We start from the raw sequence: 15130 nt of genomic DNA, 5'->3' as shown, positions 1-15130 counted from the left end.
AAATAAATAACAGACCTGCTCAGCAGCGAGAGCCTCGCCATACGTCTGCAGGAAGTTTCCCGGTATGACCGTTCCCACAATGGTTAAACCTTTTCCCGCTTTCAGCTGACAGGCAAACGTCAACAAGCGTGGAGATTTAACATGAGCGTCCTCGTCCAGCTTCAGAAGAACCAGCAGCTGAGGCCTGTGAGGAAAAAAACAGTTAAACACACCAACAAGAGCATGTGAAAGTGCACAACTATGCAAAAGCATAAGGTTTGAAACTGTTGGAAAGTTGATGAAAAACACAAACACAAATAGACACACACATAAACACAGTGTATGTGTGTGTGTACCTCCAGTTTTTTGTGTGTGGTGGTCCTTCCTCCAGTCTCAGCAGAGCGAATCGTGCCGCACTAAGAGAGAGACCTCTGATGCCATCACCCCACTCCTTCTCTGCTCTAAAACACACAAACACACACACACACACACACACACACAATACTGAAGAACATCTCTCATCTGATTGAGGGCCTTTTTGCGCATGCGTACATATGACACGTAATGTTATAACAAGATGTAAAGGCGTTGCAAACATGGCGGCGCTGTGATGCGACTACTTTAAAAAGACTCTGTAATAATCTATAGCATTATTCGGACGGGATTAGTTTTCCAAATGACGTTTGAGTTTCAACGTGTCCTCCACGACATCTGTGATTTTATGTACCGATTCGGACAGGATTAAAATTCTCAGGCTATTCCAGAAATGGGAGTGTCTGTTTCATGCGTTTGGGCGTTGCAGAAGATCACGTGCTCTGGACACGCGTGTTTATAATGTTTGATATTATGCTTTAAATATAAAATTATTACAGAACATGTCATTTATTCATTTAATTTTAACAAATCAAAAGAACTTATACAAATCCTACTAAAATATACGTGTTTTTATAACTGGCTGCTTATAATAAACCCAAAGAAATGAAGAAATAATGATTAATAACAATTTATTATCTTTATTAATTAACATTACCATTCCGGTACAAAATACAAAATAAGGTTGAGATTACCTTATACTGACCTTACAGTGTTTAGTCTTAACAGTGTTTGATATTCAGCTCGTCTTGGTTTAATTGTTTTATTTCGCGGAAAGTAAAAAAAGACATTCATATCTGAATGAATGGGACTCAGAAAGTACAATATATACGCGTTTGTACGACCTTACGGCAGACCAAAACATGACAAAAACAGCGTTTTCAAAAGATATTGCGGGCAAACACAGACATTTGCATCCGGACGGGATTAAATTTCTCAGAGGACCTCCGAGTTTGGTGAAAAACAGTAGGGAAATTGCTCTGGAATTCTTACGGAGGTCGTCAGAGAAAAACACAGACATGGCCTATTCGGACGGGATTAAAAACACAGAGGACCTCTGAGAGGTCCCCCTGTAAAACTAATCCCGTCCAAATAGGGCTTAGTACTCATATGAACAACAGACACACTACAGCATTCAGGACGGTCCCATGCAACATACCCATGATACTCGATGTACTTGTAGATCATTCCGGCAATCACCATGGCAACGATCGCATAGTACCACGATGATATGAACATAAGAGCCAGACAGATAATCATTCCTAAAAATGACAACGTCCTGAAATCAAAAGGAAGAGTTGACAATCTCCACCATGTCCACAGAAAGATAAAAGTTATAAAGTAATAAAGTTGTTGACATTTCAATATTTTATATCAGAATGTAACTAGAAGAGATACATTGATATTCACTATAAAGTGTCTGTGTGTGTGTCTGTGTGTCTGTGTGTGTGTGTGTGTGTGCGTTTTACCAGTGGTAATATGAAAACCGAGGTCTCCAGTTTGGAGTTCTGAGGAGCGTCTGCAGTGCACAGGCCAAATTCACAAACAGGTAACACATCAAGAAAAACCTACAGCCAGAGAGAAACACTTACGATTCGTGACAACATGTCCCATGTATGCAGTATCGTACATCAACTGTGTCCAAAATTGCCCCCTAACCTCTACATTAGTTCACTAATAAAGTTCACTTGAATGAGTGAATGAAAACGAAAATGTGCCGGAAACGCTGCGGGTGCCATCTTGTGTTGAGACGCGAGAGTTCATTTGGTACGTGCCTCCCATTGATGGGGTAGCAGCTAGTCACTAAGATTTGATCAGTTGTACACTCGTTACATTGCGATGCATTATGGGATTGAATTAGTGCAATCAATAAAGTTCACCATAACAGCAACTGTCTCCTTAAAAAAATGCATTATTGACACAATGATTGACTCTAGTGGTCTTACATGGAGAGTATCGGAGCGACCAAATCCAACGAAGCGATGAGAATTCCCAGTTCAGCCAGTACAGCTGTGAGTAACAGAGCCCAGGTCGGTTCTCCATTGGCTTTACCGTGACCGAACACCTGCGATACAAACACTTAACAATGAACTACAACAATACACTTCTTTCTCTACTTTATCTTCAGAGGTTTGTATGGTGTGTTGTTAGCGTATGTACGCTGATGTTCAGATCACAAACATGAACCAGAGATCATGTAAACTTGTTTCATCTCTGATTCAGGTTGTCTCACCCGCAGGAAAGGAATGATGTTGTCTTTAGCGATGGCCTGCAGCAGACGTGGAGCTCCTGTCAGTGACTGAAGACCGGCGCCGCACGTGGAGAAGAAAGAGCCGATCACGATCACCCACGGCGACGGCCACGACAGCGTCCCCACCACCAGATTTCCTTTTACAGAATCGCCAAACCTGACAGACGTTCACAGAAAAACCACGTTACACTTAAGACAGAAAGAAAGAAGTGAAGCAGAACTGACAGTAGAAAGAGAGACATAGATGTGAATGATGAGACTAACTTATCCCGAAGCACAACTCCTTCAATACAGGCTCCAAATAACAGCACACAGCTGAGGTCTGACAGTAGTATTCAGGAAACATCATTATTAATAATAAAACCTTCATGCATCAAGTTTACATATGAAATCTTTACATACACATATGTTGTAGCTGTCTTAAAGAGTTTCAGTCAATCAATCTGTAGTCAGTTCAGTTCAGTTCAGTCGATGTTTAATGGGTCTGGTATGAATCTGTCACTATTCATTGACTATGTTTACATGTACACCAATAATGTGATTATTTCCAATAATCAAAGTAAAGACTTAATGGCAGTGATGTTTACATGCAGCTTTATTTTCTGATTATTCACACATTGATCAATAATGAACTTACATTATATACTGTCTACTGTTTTTATTTACTGATGTTAAATGACAAACACATATTAATGAATGTATTTTATTATTCTGTGCTGTGATGAAGACAGAAATATTATGGCAGTGTCTGTAACCGTTTTATATGCTGCTCTGGTGTTATTTGAGCCGTTTCTGCTGACAGCGAGAGCTTCCTAATGTCAAGTTTAAAATTAATTCACGCTTAAGGTGCATTACAAAAGCACACACTTCAGTTAGTGCGGTATAGATGCCATTAAAGTGTTTACATGACTGCATACTGTGATTAAAAGCGCCGTACGCTACCCGTTTTAATACAATTATACTTACTGCCATTATGAGCTTAATCACATTATTTTTATTGAATTATTGTGTTTACATGAGGTAAAGTATAATCGCAATATTGCCAAAATCCAAATGTAATCGCATTATGAGGGTGCATGTAAACATTGTCTGATTTTAGTAGGGTGTAGAACAGATGTGTCCAGACTTTTCTGTGTAGTGATCTACTTTTAAAATTATAAAGCCGACAAGATCTACATGCTAAAAAACACAATTTAATTTTCTAATAACACTTTAAAAAGCATGTTAAGGCCCGGGTATACTTTTTTTCCGCGTCCGCGTCCGGCTCGCGCGCGCACGTGTCCGCGCAGCTTTCCGAGTATAGTCTCCGCGGCTACACGCGGATGGCCGCGTTCGACACTATACGCAATACAAATGATTTCTTATTCAAATTATTAGTCTAAAGCTGGGCGTACACGGTGCGAATTCTGACGGTCGGAACGTCGTGAGCTCTCGCACACGACACGAGTGAGTTTATGCGAAAATAATTCGTACGCAGTCACACACGACAAGATTTTAATGTAGGACTTGAGGAATTCTGACATAAGCAATTTCGCACCTGTGAGTGGCAGAATGTACAAAAAATAAAACAAGAAGAATACGGCAAAGATATTGGCTTTTGTGCAGAAAACTGTTTCTGTTTTTTTGTATTTCTGTTTATGCATTCCGAAATTGCAATATAGGTCTAGTGCTGTGGCGGTGAAGGAATTTCTCTGGCAGTGGTTTTTCTTGCTAGCGCATATGCGGTTTTATCTTCTTAATATATCATGATTGTAGTGCCAAGTAAATATCTATATTGGTATTATTAATGTTACATATATTGTTGCTTTTTTATAAATATGACGTTTAAAAACAAATTCAGTGGGCATATTTATTTATTTGTAAATGCAGAATGAGGAGCAATTGAGGTAAAACGCAAGGTAAGATAACGTAACACGTCTTTCCCTTTATGATTAAATTATTTAGACAATACATCTACAGCCAAATATTAATTTGTAAAACGAAAATCATTTAATGTAATATTAAGCACATTGTCTAGGCTTGTTTGCATTGTCTAGTGCAAATGTACGCGGACCCTCGGTCAATGCGGGGTCTTGAAGTAAAAGTGAGCATGCAGCATTTGTGCTCATGTAAATGTACAAAATAAATGCCATACAGAAGGCATTGCATATTAATATATGGCATTTTCTCAGTAGGCCTATGTAAATTAATACATAGCAATACAAATATAGTATGAAAACAAATTAATCATTATTTAAATAGTTTCAGAGATAGCCTACATTTTTAGTCATTTAAATATTCTCATCATTTCAGAACAAGCTTAGGCTACCATAACAACGTACATTGGGCTATATCATGTGTTCCTTTGGTCGAAAATATGTAAAAAAAAAATATATATGGGTAAAAAACACCGAACAAAAACGTTTAAGCTCTTGTTAAAGCAGAAGCTCCATAATAATCTGGAAAACGTCGTCTCCGCGTATGATTATCATGTTTAATATAGTCTCTTGTTCATTGACAATTTATTTTGCATTTATTATATGAGTAAAAAGTGTAAAACAATAAATGCATATCTTATTGCCTATTAAACATGGACATTCCGTTGTTTTTTTATTCTCTGTCGCGACAGCCCTTTTAATATCCATTCATTTATGAAACTGTACTACAGCGACTTTGGCACAGCTTGGATTACACAAAATTGCGACATTCTTTGTCCATCCTACTGTTTAAACCAGTGGTCTCTGCACGGAGTCTAATAATTTTTATATTTATTTATTACATATTTTAGTTGGCTTATTTTATGTTTAGATTGTAAATAATGATAAACATATTAACAAGTAAAGAAAAATCAACAGCATTACAAAGTAAAACAAAAAAGTTTTAATATCAAAAAGTAGCCCTCGTTTTATAGCTTAATCTACACTCTCTCCTGTTTCCGCACACATCCAAAGCTGTGACCGGACATCACAAAAACACGTATGACAGGTTTTTCAGGCAAATAAGCTGATCAAGAGGTCGTCACTGAAAGGACCTGTCATATTTGTCATGATGTCCGGTCACCGGAGTGTGTGTGTGCGCGAAACATATAGCCAGCTATAAAGTTGTCGTCCAGATTTGAGGTAGCAGTGCCACATTTGTCTTTCTTCTTCTGTGTTTTGTACATTCTGATTGGTCAACTTCAAGTGCTTTGCCAGATCGTCTCGTTCACCCGCACCAACACTACGAAATTATACCGACAGCTCCCGAATTTTTTTGACATGTTTAAAAATTATCGGGAGGTCGTAAGGTGCTCGTAACCTGCTCGGCTCGTAATTCCTCTCACACGGTGCGAGCCGCGACCATACGAGCATGAACGATTTGGTCCCGAGAAAAAAAAAATCGCATGCGAGCTCCTACGACAGCAAAAATCGCACCGTGTACGCCCGCCTTAACAGGCTGTCAGGGCAGCACTGATTTGGAGACATTTACAGTACATTAAAACATTAGGATAGGTGAAGAAAAGTAACTGATCCACCATTGCAAACACAGTTTAGAACAAACAACAAGACAACAAAGTCAGGAATCAAACAAACATGCTCCACAGCTTTCTGTTCTTGGAAGAAGTAAAAGTTAAAGAAGAAAAACGATAGTGTGTGTGCAAATGCTGTCTATTTCCTTTGTACAATTGTTTATAGTGGAGTGTCCTGTCTAAATATTTTCACGCGCATGCGCTGTCATACGCGGACTGTACGCGCACTGTCCGCACGGTCTCAAATTTTGGGCTGCACGCGGACGGTCCGCGCGGACGGCCGCGGACCCTCCTGATGACGAAAATGACGTCATGCGGACGGCGCGCATACACGGACGTCCCTAGTATACTTTCGGCTTTAGAACTATACTGCATATATCACTACAATGAACTCTATTCTTTTTGAGGAGTTTAAAACAAATCCTTGAGTGCATGTCCAGTACTCCTTAAAATAGCGGAGATGCGGTTTAGTGAAACAAACTAGAAAATGACAACAGTATCAGAAGCACACCGTGCGTGTGGATCAGCTCCTGCATGAAGGCAAGAATGCTCATCCTGGTAAATTTCAGAAGTTAGACGACTGAGCTACAGCGGGCATGCATAAGATTTATACAAACACATTTGAGAAGAAAGGCGCAGCAACTCAAAAAGACTTGCATGTTTCACAATTACTCTTAAAACCATTAATCCGATTTCGCGCTCTGTTTTCAGAAGTTTGTGGAGGCATGGAGCCGCATACACACAGGGTTCCCACACCTTAGTTAACTTTAAATTCAAGGACCTTTCAAGGACTTTCCAGGACCAATACCCTCAAATTCAAGGACTAAATATGGAGACACATTTTAAGTGAGAGCAAGGTTACATCGTGTTCTCTTTTAAGATACATTGTTACAGTTATCTTTCGTGGGAACTCACGCTGCGTCACTGCAGTGACACTTTGGGGACGCCTCCAGGGGTAAGTGCGTCTGAATGTGTGTATCAAATTTAACCAATTGTGAGACTTAATGACAAAGACAGGGTGACGCAGGAGCCAGGAAGTATATCACTATCTAAAATATTGCCAAAGACGGCGTTACAGGGACGCAGGACGTATGACAAGGGAGACGCAGCGTCTCATTCCCTTCTCAGGGAACAACAGTTATAGACGTAACCCGAGACGTTTTCATGTGTCAAACACAACTATGCAAAAAAGCATTTTGTTATGAATTAACATTCCCATACAGAAGATATAAGCGTTTAAAGGGAACAGTTTAGCAAGTGTGCTTAAAAAGTCTGGAATTTTTATGATATTATCCTAAACTACACAGGGAATAATATGGATTTTTTTCCAGAAAACTTCTTGCATAAAAACGATTCAAGCACTTTTAATGACTTGTATCTATGCATGTATATATATATATATATATATATATATATATATATATATATATATATATATATATATATATATATATATATATATATATATATATATATATATATATATATATATATGCATGTACAAACTTTTTTAAGGACCCGTGGGAACCCCATATAATAGAGACGTTTTGTGTCTGTTAGGGCTGCATGTTTTCAAGTTTTTAATTAACCGTTAACCGACACCCTTAGCGGTTAATACTCGGTTAACCATATTATGCGCAAGGCAACCCAGGGATACAGACACACAAGAAAGGGGTAGTTATTAATTTTTAACACCTTTAATAACTGGTTGGACCACATTTAAAACAAAATTAATTTATAGAAATAAAACGCAGTGGTAAGCACAGAGCAGCTTAAGTATGTCACTGACTTTTGCGTTCGCGTGCATGGTAGTCTGGGCGAAGATACTCGCAGGCTCCGCGGCCGCCTCTCTATGATGCCCGGGTGTTGGCTGGGTTTGCCGCGATAGTCGGTGAAACGGTGATTGCCGGTGCTTCAGCCTCTCACCGGTTAGATCACTTGCCCACCCCGCCACCGTCTTTCACCGTCGTGTTGATATTTTCTTGTAATTAAATCATTTAGCTTCTTTAGAGAGAGCAAAAAATTATAACTGAATGTGTCTGCTGCCTGAATTCACAGCGGAGCTGAACGCGTGTCACTTCACAAAGCAGCAGGTGTCAGATTTCATTTATTTCTGTCAGAGTTTGCGAGGCGAGCTGAATGACCAGACGATAGCAGAAGCTGCGTGCTTACTCGTTTTTGTTATAATGCACATATATGATGTTTAATATAAGCGAGATAGTTTTGTTGTATTTTTTATCAAGAAAAATAATAAACCCATCATTCAAGCAGCGCTTTATGGAGGAGTAGCCGGTTGCTCTGCTTGGAACTGGCGAGTTCTGTGAGAATTACCTGCGCACATTGACTCAAACACTTAATTAAACCAGCTGTTTATTCATAAGCACACAAATTCATACGCGATTTAATGCAGCTTACCCAAGCGCTGCATTTAAACAATTGCGTAATTCAAAAGTGAAAGTAAAATGCGCACGTCTGCATACATTAACCGGTGGGAAAATTCTGTCACCGCAGCAACCCTAGGTTGTACATGAAGTATATAAGCACTGCATTGCAATACTTGCATTTTGCCCTGTCATTCTCGATTTTAAAGTGCTCCCACACTGTGCTTTTCTTTGCCCGCTTCATATTAGAAAACTGCTACTATTTGTGGACATTACAAATGTCTGGGAGCGCTTTGGCGGTCTCTGGTGGTGCAAAAATGTATTACAACTAAATTCAATGCACGCCATTGATGCCATTTAACCGAGCAAAATGTTTCACTCGGCTAAACAATTTTTAACGGTTAATCGGTTAACCATGGACACCCCTAGTGTCTGTATAAGCGTGTAAGGATACAGACGAGAGACGTGGTGAGAATGGCGAGAATCGTCCCGATAGGAATCGACCGCTGAGCATCCTTCAAATCTCCAGATCTGTTAGAGCCGGCCATGATCCCTGAAACACACACACAATTTAAACATCTAATACATTTTTTGTTTAAACTCAGAATTAATATAGCTTCCAGTTCATTCACTGTTCAGTTTGTGAAAGATCAAGTGCATTGTGGGATATAGCATCTCATACATGTGCCGTTAGTTATATTGGCTGCGTCAGAAAACTCTAACTTGCTGCCTTCTGCGGCAGCTTTCCAAGGCAGGAAGGCATCAAGGCATGTCTGAATCCGATGTTAGGTTTACTTCCTGACTCCTGAGATCTTGTCCCACAATTCTATGCGTGTGTGCGTATGGGGAATGTGATTGGTCGAGCCTGGTCGAGTTTGAAAAAATAAAATGGCACCCAAGAAAGTGGCTGGAGCACAAATTTAGTGTAAATAAATGTATATTTTCTCTTTTTACACCTTTTAAATGCATTTCTAGCGAGAAATTAGTATTGCAGTTTTGAAATATGGGATTAGTTCTCACAAAGGCGCTCTCTGTTTATATTTCAAACACGCTGCCTTTAAAGTCTGTCCAAAAGCATTTCTCTGAGCTGTCTTCATGGCTCCGAAGCCTCATGAGGAACTTTTCGGACACAGCAAATGACACTTGAAATGCTGACAAGTGTAAAAGATCATTCAGGTGTTTCATGCATTTAAAAAACTGCATTACTGCTATTGTAGTATCTTTAATGTGCCACTATCAAACTGATAAAGTGATTGATAAAATGACAGAAAGGAAAGATTTACCGGTCACAGATGGAAAGAAAATTCCAATCAACAGCGTAAAGGATGTTGTGATGTCAGCGAACACATAAGAATAGTGATTGGACACCGTGGGTCTGTGGGCGGAGGGATGAGGGCCACGCTCCAAAACATCACCTTTACTGGAGTATGAACTCCATATGTTCTCTACAAACACAGCAGATACACAAGAGTGATGATTATACACAGATAACATAAATCTAACTCAATCTGTACACACGTTTGTTTACCTGTGATCACGCCGCTGGCGAGTCCAGGGATTCCCTGTATCTGTGTGAAGTTATTTTGGACAAAATATTCATTATTACAGACTGTGTTTATGTCTGAGCTGTTACAGAAATGTTTCCACAGATCTGTCGCCTTCTCCACGGTGAACGGGGGAACGGTTTGAGTCTCTGTGCCGTTCATGGTGTCATTGGTAGAGATGTTAAACGCTGGAGCTCGATGTATCAGCATGGTCTTGGCACACCGGTTGTCATTAATCACGTGCTGAGAGATGCTTCGATTCCCCAACATACAAACACTAAAAGTGAAACGGAGAGATCGATTCTGTCAATCATTGACCAGGGGATGGTTAGCAGGAGTACAGTGTTTAGGTGATGATATGGGTTTGTCAAACTGGTTAAAGATGATCAAACCATAATACCCATGTCTTCCTAACCTAAAAAACAGCTTAATGGATAATAAACAATTCATTTAATTCTCCTTCACAGAATTCAACTGATAAAAGGAGATCTATGTGCTGTGTATGTCTATGAGCTCTTTCATATGTCCTGCCCTAACTTCCTGTTTTAACAGGAAATGTATCAGCAAAGCAGCATGTCAAGTCAACTCGTGGCACCTTTTAAGTAAACATGTCTTGCGTTTTCTCATTTAAATGCAGATACTCACGGGAAATCTGGTGGGCTAAAGGCAGACACCAGCGCTCCAGTGTAGATGGACAGAATGGAAATGATAACACACGCCAGAAAAAGAGACGCCAGCTTATTGACATATTTGACTCCCACAAACACCAGCAGTGACATCAGCACTAAGAAGATCGAACCGTACACACGCATGTTATTCAACATGGCCGCCGCCTCGTCATCTGGGTTGCTCGAAACAAAGATGGCGGCCTTAGGAACGATGTACATCTGTCAACAGATGGAATACATAAAAAAACCATAATATAATAACATTTCATTTCCTATAAACTTCTTATTGTAAAATATTCTGTTTATGCACATTTTCCTTAAAATAAATAAGAATGCTGTATAATGCAAAAATATTCAGATTTTTAAGTGTGTTTTTATTTGTAACTAACAGCATCTAATAGAAATCTGATGATGAAGATGATGAAGTACTCGCACCAGTAAAATCTCGATGGCACCGAGGATGTACATGGACCCAGCAAAGGTCGTACCCAAATAGAAACATGAACCCACGGCCCCCCCAAACTCCGGACCCAGAGAACGGGAGATCATAAAATACGACCCTCCCGCTGGATGGGCGGAGAGAGAGAAAGAGAGAGAGAGAGAGAGGTTTGTGTTAGTCACTATGTTAACATGACTACAGATGAAACACTACAGAAGAGACAGATTTATCACATCAACTGCATTTAACAGACCTGACACAAATTATTTTTTATCTAAACACATTAATACAACAACAACAACAAACATTCATTTTTGAAACAAACTTATGAATCTTTTTGCTGGATAATTTATATACCACACACACACACACACACACACACACACACACACACACACACACACACACACACACACACATTCGCATTGAAATGGATAAAAAAAGTTGCCAAATAAAAAGAACAGGTATTGGTTTTAAGACAACTTTAATTAAGGGTTTTGATCCACTTCAAATGTTGACGTACACAGTAGTGGCCAAAATTATTTGAACACCTGACAGATCTTTTAATATTTTCAGTTAATAAAAACGGAATTTGGGAAAAAAGTAAAACGGATTTCATAGGGCCCAACAAATATTAAAGTTAAAAGTGGACAAAAACAGTACGACTCACTTCGTCCGAAATTTGTTGTGCTCAGAGTAACCATCATTATGAAATGACATTTGAAGGCAAAAAAGTCAATATTTTCAGGTGTTGCAATCATTTTGGCCACCCTTGTACTGTATACTGTATATATACACATATCCATCAGAAAGTTCTGTCGGAAAACTGCATGCATTGATCTTTATTAAAGTGAAGTGTTCAAATGTTACCTGGCACAACTCCATTAGTAGCTATGGCACTCATAGATATCGCTGTTAACAGTGTCTGTTGAGACAAAAACATGTGCTTATACACACTAGTATAGTAATGATAATAACAACTATTGATCAACTAATATGAACTGATCTTAAGATAATAATTATGGGTGCAAATCAAACACAAAAATACACATTGAAGTTATTTACATACACAGAACAAAATTATAAGAGCAACACTTTTGTTTTTGACGCCATTTTTCATGAGCTGAACTCAAAGGTCTAATGCTGCGTTTACACCAGCGCGTTTCAGGCGTCAAAATTGTGTCTACCGCGCCTAGTTTGCCGCTTGAACAGTTTGAATGCATTTGCACGTCTAGAGCGAAGTAGACGCGCAGAAAAAGCAAGCATTTGATTGAGGCAAAATCCGCTTCTTGTGGGAGGGGCAAGTGCTATGCAGTTGTCTGTTTGCACGATAGATGATTGACGTTGATTGTACATTTATCAAGAGAGTTACCAGTTTGTATTTGGTAACCTTACTATAGATGGGCTGCTTGGCGACGTCATCACTGCTTGCACACGCAACCAAGAGGCAGAAAGAAGAGACCTGCATTGTATTGTAGGCTAGTAGCGGTCTCTGTAAGTCAAAATGCCAAGGAGTTGTTGCATGGATAATAGTACAAACAGAGTCAGTGCTGGGTGCCTGATGTTAACATACCAGTAGATGCGACTATTAGGTTACTAGCCTAACATTATAATTTATACATGTATCACAGTAACACTGCAAAAATAAAGACAGAAAAACAGATCCAACTAAAATCAACATTTATTTATATACAAACAATAAAGAATGCTTTAATAATTAAGGTTGTTGCAGTAGCGGGCGGGGCTGCCGCCACAGCAGCAAGCAGGCTCCTGATTGGTTAACGCACTGCGAAATTCAGCCAAAGTTCGCGTCAAACGCAAAATGCACAAAAAGCACCATTCGCGCGTACTGCGCCAGGCGCTCAATTCGCGTCATCCATGCGAACTAGACCCACGAATGAGGCGGAATCGCGTCTTCTGTGCCACGCCAAATTCCTCATTCACGCTGCAAGACCTCCAGACGCGCGTCAACGCATCTTCACATTGACATCACTTGCTTGGTGTAAATGCAGCATAAGACATTTTCTATGTACACAAAACTTCTCTCAAAAAAAGTACACAAATCTGTCTAAATCTGTGTTTGTGAGCACTTCTCCTTTGCAGAGATAATCCGCTTAAACAGCATGATTATTGCACAGGTGTGCCTTAGGCTGGCCACAATAAAAGGCCACTCTTAAATGTGCAGTTTATCACGCAGCACAATGCCACCATAAGCCGTCTGCAAAGGCGTTTCAAAGAATTGGGCAGTATATCCAACCTCACAACCAGAGACCATGTGCCCCCAACACACCAGTCCAGGACCTCCACATCCAGCATCTTCACCTCCAAGATTGTCTTAAGCTTAGCCACCCGAAAAGCTGCTGCAACAATCGGTTTGCATAACCAAAGAAATTCTGCACAAACTGTCAGAAACCATCTCAGGGAGCTCATCTACATGCTCGTCGTCCTCATCGGGGTCTCGACCTGACTGCAGTTTGACGTCGTAACCTACTTGAGTGGGCAAATGCTCGCATTCGATGCCGTCTGGCACTTTGGAGAGGAGTTCACTTAGCATATGAATCCTGGTTTTTACTCTACAGGGCAGATGGGAGACAGCGTGTATGGCACATGTGTGTGGGTGAGCGGTTTGCTGATGTTTATAATTTTGTTCAGTGTATGTATATTTATCTTGGTATCTTTTGTAAATGGAAAGAGATGCAGAACTTAACCATCAGAGTTATGACCTCCAAATCAGAGTCATTATCATTGTCATAGTTTTCCTCACTGTAATGAGTTTTAGATAAAAGCATTTGTTCAACGTTCAAATTTAAAATTTCCCAAACATTGGCTGGTCTATGAGAGATTCTAACATGAAGATGACCAAATACAAACAGGATTTGTGTGCGAGAGACTCACACAACAGCAGCACGTGAAGACGATAAACAAAGCTTGCAGGATTCCAGCCGTACCGACGACCCACGTCAATCTGAGGAAGAGAATCACTCCAAAGATGTTCTGAAGACACGGCAGATAAACGCCCATAAACGTGCCCATCTGAGGAGACTGAGAACAAACACAACCAATCCTCACAAAATGCTCAAACATCACATCAACACTGAACTTACATGAGTAAGAGTCTTACAAAGTGTGGGTTATTATAAGAAATGGTTTATAATCAACACTGTGCTGGGAACATTTTTGTAAAGCATATGTGGTGGTGCCTTACAATTTGAAAAAAAATCCTCAATTTTACTGCCTAAATAGACCACACCTGACATCTCAATGATCATCTGAACCAAACCAACAAAATCTCTATGCGTGTTACCTTGCTGGGTTTGCGTTTCCCGCCTATGATCTCTGCCTCCTCGTGCTCTTTAGCACCTTGTGTCAGGTTTGTGTAATTCGCCAGACGACTAAGCAGAGACGACACTTTGGGCCGAGTGTCCATCTCTTCCTACAGAAGAAGAGAGAAACAAATGTGGTGTCCATCACAGGTGAGAAATGAGACTGCAGTCATGTATTCATTGTAGCTCACAAGATAAAAAGATAAATTATATTGTGCATAACGATTATTATCCGTGAGTGAAATTATAATAAGATGTTACACAGGAAGCATCTCTATTATACAGTATCAGACTATCAGTAAATATCACTCGTATCTCTGTGATGTGAGACAGAATCGTGACCACCATCTGCTTTTGAGGTTATGAAGTTTGTGAATCACAGATTATACACATCAAGATAAGTCTGACTTTTAGGAACCATAATGGTCCTAAAAAGAATCTTCATTTTATTTTAGCTTATTTCTTTCCATGTTAGGCTGAGATGTGGCCTGAGCTTTTAGTGAGATTTATGAAAGGAAGAAGAACGAACCTCAAAGAGAGCCAAATTCTTGTCGTAGAAATCATCATCATCCACACTATGAGAGTTATTGATGTAAGCACTGGACAGCTTTACATCACCTGACAAACAAACAAAACATTTTTTTACATTAAATGTGTCACATGACCACACTCAGAGACCTCATGCC

At 39.8% G+C, this 15130-nt stretch overlaps 1 protein-coding gene across 2 annotated transcripts in view; it reads right to left on the bottom strand.

Moving 5' to 3' along the window:
* The window catches only part of LOC129453708 (solute carrier family 12 member 6), a 30705-nt gene that overhangs the window by 10367 nt on the left and 5208 nt on the right, over positions 1-15130 (bottom strand). For both annotated transcript variants that reach the window (XM_055218049.2, XM_055218056.2), the window contains exons 3-18: positions 14974-15062; positions 14426-14554; positions 14017-14163; positions 11992-12046; positions 11118-11248; positions 10660-10901; positions 9999-10291; positions 9754-9915; positions 8925-9023; positions 2867-2924; positions 2585-2759; positions 2298-2416; positions 1821-1919; positions 1511-1630; positions 336-440; positions 16-184 (exon numbers count right to left, since the gene is read on the bottom strand). In XM_055218049.2, the coding sequence (XP_055074024.2) occupies positions 16-184; positions 336-440; positions 1511-1630; positions 1821-1919; positions 2298-2416; positions 2585-2759; positions 2867-2924; positions 8925-9023; positions 9754-9915; positions 9999-10291; positions 10660-10901; positions 11118-11248; positions 11992-12046; positions 14017-14163; positions 14426-14554; positions 14974-15062 (2192 nt within the window). The remainder of the gene's footprint in view (positions 1-15; positions 185-335; positions 441-1510; positions 1631-1820; positions 1920-2297; positions 2417-2584; positions 2760-2866; positions 2925-8924; positions 9024-9753; positions 9916-9998; positions 10292-10659; positions 10902-11117; positions 11249-11991; positions 12047-14016; positions 14164-14425; positions 14555-14973; positions 15063-15130) is intronic.

This window comes from Misgurnus anguillicaudatus, chromosome 21 (genome assembly GCF_027580225.2).
Source record: "Misgurnus anguillicaudatus chromosome 21, ASM2758022v2, whole genome shotgun sequence".
Lineage (NCBI taxonomy): Eukaryota > Metazoa > Chordata > Actinopteri > Cypriniformes > Cobitidae > Misgurnus > Misgurnus anguillicaudatus.
Note: the sequence above shows the minus strand (reverse complement) of the source record. Positions and strands in the feature narration are given on the sequence as shown.